This window comes from Fonticula alba (assembly GCF_000388065.1).
Source record: "Fonticula alba strain ATCC 38817 unplaced genomic scaffold supercont2.7, whole genome shotgun sequence".
NCBI classification, from domain to species: domain Eukaryota; order Rotosphaerida; family Fonticulaceae; genus Fonticula; species Fonticula alba.
Genome location: NW_009242977.1, coordinates 1,348,078 through 1,351,190, shown reverse-complemented (window position 1 = coordinate 1,351,190; position 3,113 = coordinate 1,348,078). Strand labels below are relative to the sequence as shown.

Here is a 3,113-nt window from a genome sequence, read left to right as displayed (position 1 = left end):
GTGTGCGTGTGCGTGTGCGTGTGCGTGTGCGTGTGCGTGTGTGTGTGTAGGCGCGCGCGTGAAGAGGGGCGATTGCTGGGGGCCGGTGACGACGTACTGGAAATGTCCAGCTCGGTGACGCGGGCGCGGTGCTTGGTCGCCGCGTCGACAAGCCCCTGCAGGGCCGACCGATTCCGACAATCGTTGCCAGCCAGACGCAGGCAGGAAAGGGAGGGCGAGGCATCCAGCAGCATGGCCAAGGCGGCGATGCCCTGCTCCTCGATGGAATTGGCTGTGGGCGTACACCGGCGATAGAGGTGAGCAGTCCGGCGGGGGGTCAGCAGGGGGAGGCCAGAAAACCGGGGAAAGATCGCATGGATGACGCACTGCTCAAGTCCAGGAGCTGGAGTTGGCCAAGCGACCTGCAGGCGGCCGCCAGGGCCACACAGCCCTTGTCGGTGATCTCATTGCCTTGGGTAATACGAAGTCAGAGGGCGAGAGCCTGAGGGGCAGAGCAGAATGGCGCGCGGGATCCGAGGGAAGGGCGGAAAAAGCATGCTCGGGTGTATGTGTGTGTGTGTGTGTGTTTGTGTGTGTGTCCGTACCAGCCAGCGAGAGGGAGCGCAGGGGAAGATGCGGACCCAGCGAGGCTGCCAGCACTTGCACACCATAGTCACCAATCTCATTTTCTATGCACATGTTCACGTTCGCGTTGGTCGGCCAAGAGGGCAAGGGGGGAGGGGGGAGACGGAGAAGCGGGCAGACAGTTAGCATCAGGGAAGGGAGGGCAGAGAAGGGCAAACACCAGGAAGCAAGACAAGCCAGCATGTGGGCGGGCAAGCGAACGGGAGGGAGGACCGCGCACGACTGAGGAAAAGGTGCTGGACGGTGGCACGCGCAGCGGCGAACACATAACGCGAGAGCTGCGACAGGCAGCTGTCCGTCAAGCGATTGACTGGGGTGGGTCGACGAGGGGGGAGGTGTCAACCGCGACAGGCAGGGAGGTGAATGGCCCGGCATGCGGGGCAGATGCGCGCGTTGGAGCGAGCAGCGTACAATGCAGCGAGAGAGTGACCAGGGCCGGGGCAATGTGGCTGATATTCGAGGCAAAGAACCGGAAGCCCAGCGGATCGAATGTATTGCCTGCCAGCGGGGGATGGGGAAAAATGCCAAAACGAAGTTAGACCAGGGTGTTTTCATGGCCGGGCACATGGAGGGAGGGAGTTGCCGGGGGGGAAAAAAAAAGGACAGGGAGACGTTTCGTACGTTCAAGCTCCAGAGTGTGGATATTGAGGGTGTGAATGCGATGCTCGCGGATCTCCTCGACCAAGCGCGTGAAGAAGGCATGGGCCTTGGTGCCGCGAATCTGACACGCTGCAAGGGAAGACATGGACACGGTGAGCACGAGCCCGCTCGGGCGGGGGGAGAGACAGGCGGAGGCTGGCGGGGCGGGCGACGCACAGTGGAAGGAAATGGTGACCGAGCGGTCTGGGGACGACGAGCGCAGATGCCCGACGACGGCCTCCACCTGGTCTTGATCCAGAGTGAGGCCTTGGGAGATGGGCAGGGCAAGGGGCAAAGGGCCGGTGTAAGTGGCACAAGTGGCGCAGGTGTCCTGGCGAAGTGGACCGTGCTTTGGGCTGAGAGCATGGGCGATCCCGGGAAGACGCACCGGAGATCGTCAGAACATCTGGGCCGACATGGGGACCGTCGACCAGGGGAAGGGCACGGCCCCGGAGGAAGGGGGGGGGGGGGGTCAGAGGCGCTAAGTTGCTCGATGGCCAAGGCGCAACCGTGGCAGATGGCCGGGCGGGGCAAGGACGCCCAGGAGGAGAGGGCCAAAGGCTGTGGGGAGAAGGGCTCGGCGGCCGTGGAAGCACGCACCGATGTTCGCATCGTCCGGGCATGGGGCAAAGCGGGTGAAGGAGATGGACTTGCTCCCCGCCGGAAGCGGGCCCTTGCCGGCCGCAGCCGCACTGGCAGGAGAGGGAGAAACCGACATGGGCGGCGAGGGGGAAGGGGAGACGCGGAGAGGGGCAGAAGGGCGGCGAGGGGACAGGGGGGGGGGAGCGGCGAGCGGGGGGGAGAGGGACGAGAGGGGACGAGGCTGGGTGCCCTCTCGGGGCGGGCCTCGGCCAGGCGCCCGCCCTCGCTTTTTGTGCCGGCGCGCGGGCGGGGCCGGGGCAGGGGGGCAGGCAAGTCGAGGGGGGGGGGGGGGGACAAAGGGGCCGGGAGAAAACCCGGCATCTCGACCGCGGAGGCCTGGCCACCGGCCAGGGGCGCCGTCCGTTGGCATTAGGTGTGCCGCCTGTTCGCGACGTCTGCCACAAAAATCGGTCCCCCGATTCCAGGGGGAGACGAGGGGACTGGGTGGAAAAGTGCGGCAGCCGATGAGCCGCCCGAAATATAGACACTATTATTATTCCTCCCCAATTGTGACTAACTGAGAAATGGGCCCCAAAGGGCTCGGGCCCCCGCGGGAGAGACAGGCGCGCGGCGGCACGCATCTCAAACAGCCGGACAGTACCCCGATCTGCCCGGACGCGAGTAGCCCCCCCCCCCCCCCTGGGCCTGGTCTGAAGAAGGGCCGATCCAGGGGGCACTTAGCCCGAGGGTCGGCCACCACCTGCTCCTCTGCTGTTTCCTCTTGCCCCCCTCCCCCCCCCCCACCTCATCTCGGCCTCTCTTCCGCGTACCAACTTCTCTTTGCCCCGGTCCCGGCCCTAGCCCCTCCCTCGCCCCAGCTCCAATCCCCATGTCCGCCCCCGGCACCTCGGCCGAAAGTCGCAATCTCCTCGACCACCCGACAGACGAGGAGGATGACTTCAGCGACTCGGATGTCCTCTCGCCCGTGGCCCCGGGCCCCGGGGACCAGCTCATCGAAAACATCCAATCCAACCTGGCCGAGGTGACAGACAGCATGCGGCGGAATATCTTGGGCGCCGTCCGACGTGGCGAGCAGCTCGAGGAGATCGCCGCCCAGACGGACCATCTGGCCGACACGTCAAGTCAGTTCAACGACCGGGCTCGCACTCTCCGGAGGGAGATGCGTTGGAAAAAGATGAAAGTGCGCCCCTGCCCCCCTGCCCGCCCTGGCCGCCGGGAAGCCTGGCCTCTGCCAGGTCCCCTTTCCC

The 3,113-nt window shown here is 65.8% G+C and overlaps 2 protein-coding genes across 2 annotated transcripts in view; one reads left to right on the top strand and one right to left on the bottom strand.

Moving 5' to 3' along the window:
- H696_04501 (hypothetical protein) overlaps positions 1-1,981 on the bottom strand; it is a gene marked incomplete at both ends in the record, with an annotated part of 5,411 nt that extends 3,430 nt beyond the window's left edge. The window contains 9 exons of the mRNA XM_009498382.1: positions 98-271; positions 367-450; positions 585-668; positions 845-934; positions 1,036-1,122; positions 1,246-1,353; positions 1,441-1,530; positions 1,652-1,669; positions 1,864-1,981. Of these exons, the coding sequence (XP_009496657.1) occupies positions 98-271; positions 367-450; positions 585-668; positions 845-934; positions 1,036-1,122; positions 1,246-1,353; positions 1,441-1,530; positions 1,652-1,669; positions 1,864-1,981 (853 nt within the window). The remainder of the gene's footprint in view (positions 1-97; positions 272-366; positions 451-584; positions 669-844; positions 935-1,035; positions 1,123-1,245; positions 1,354-1,440; positions 1,531-1,651; positions 1,670-1,863) is intronic.
- A 652-nt stretch (positions 1,982-2,633) lies between these two features.
- The window catches only part of H696_04500 (hypothetical protein), a 1,073-nt gene continuing 593 nt past the window's right edge, over positions 2,634-3,113 (top strand). Inside the window, exon 1 of the mRNA XM_009498381.1 lies at positions 2,634-3,046. Within this exon, the coding sequence (XP_009496656.1) occupies positions 2,735-3,046 (312 nt within the window). The 5' untranslated portion in view covers positions 2,634-2,734. The remainder of the gene's footprint in view (positions 3,047-3,113) is intronic.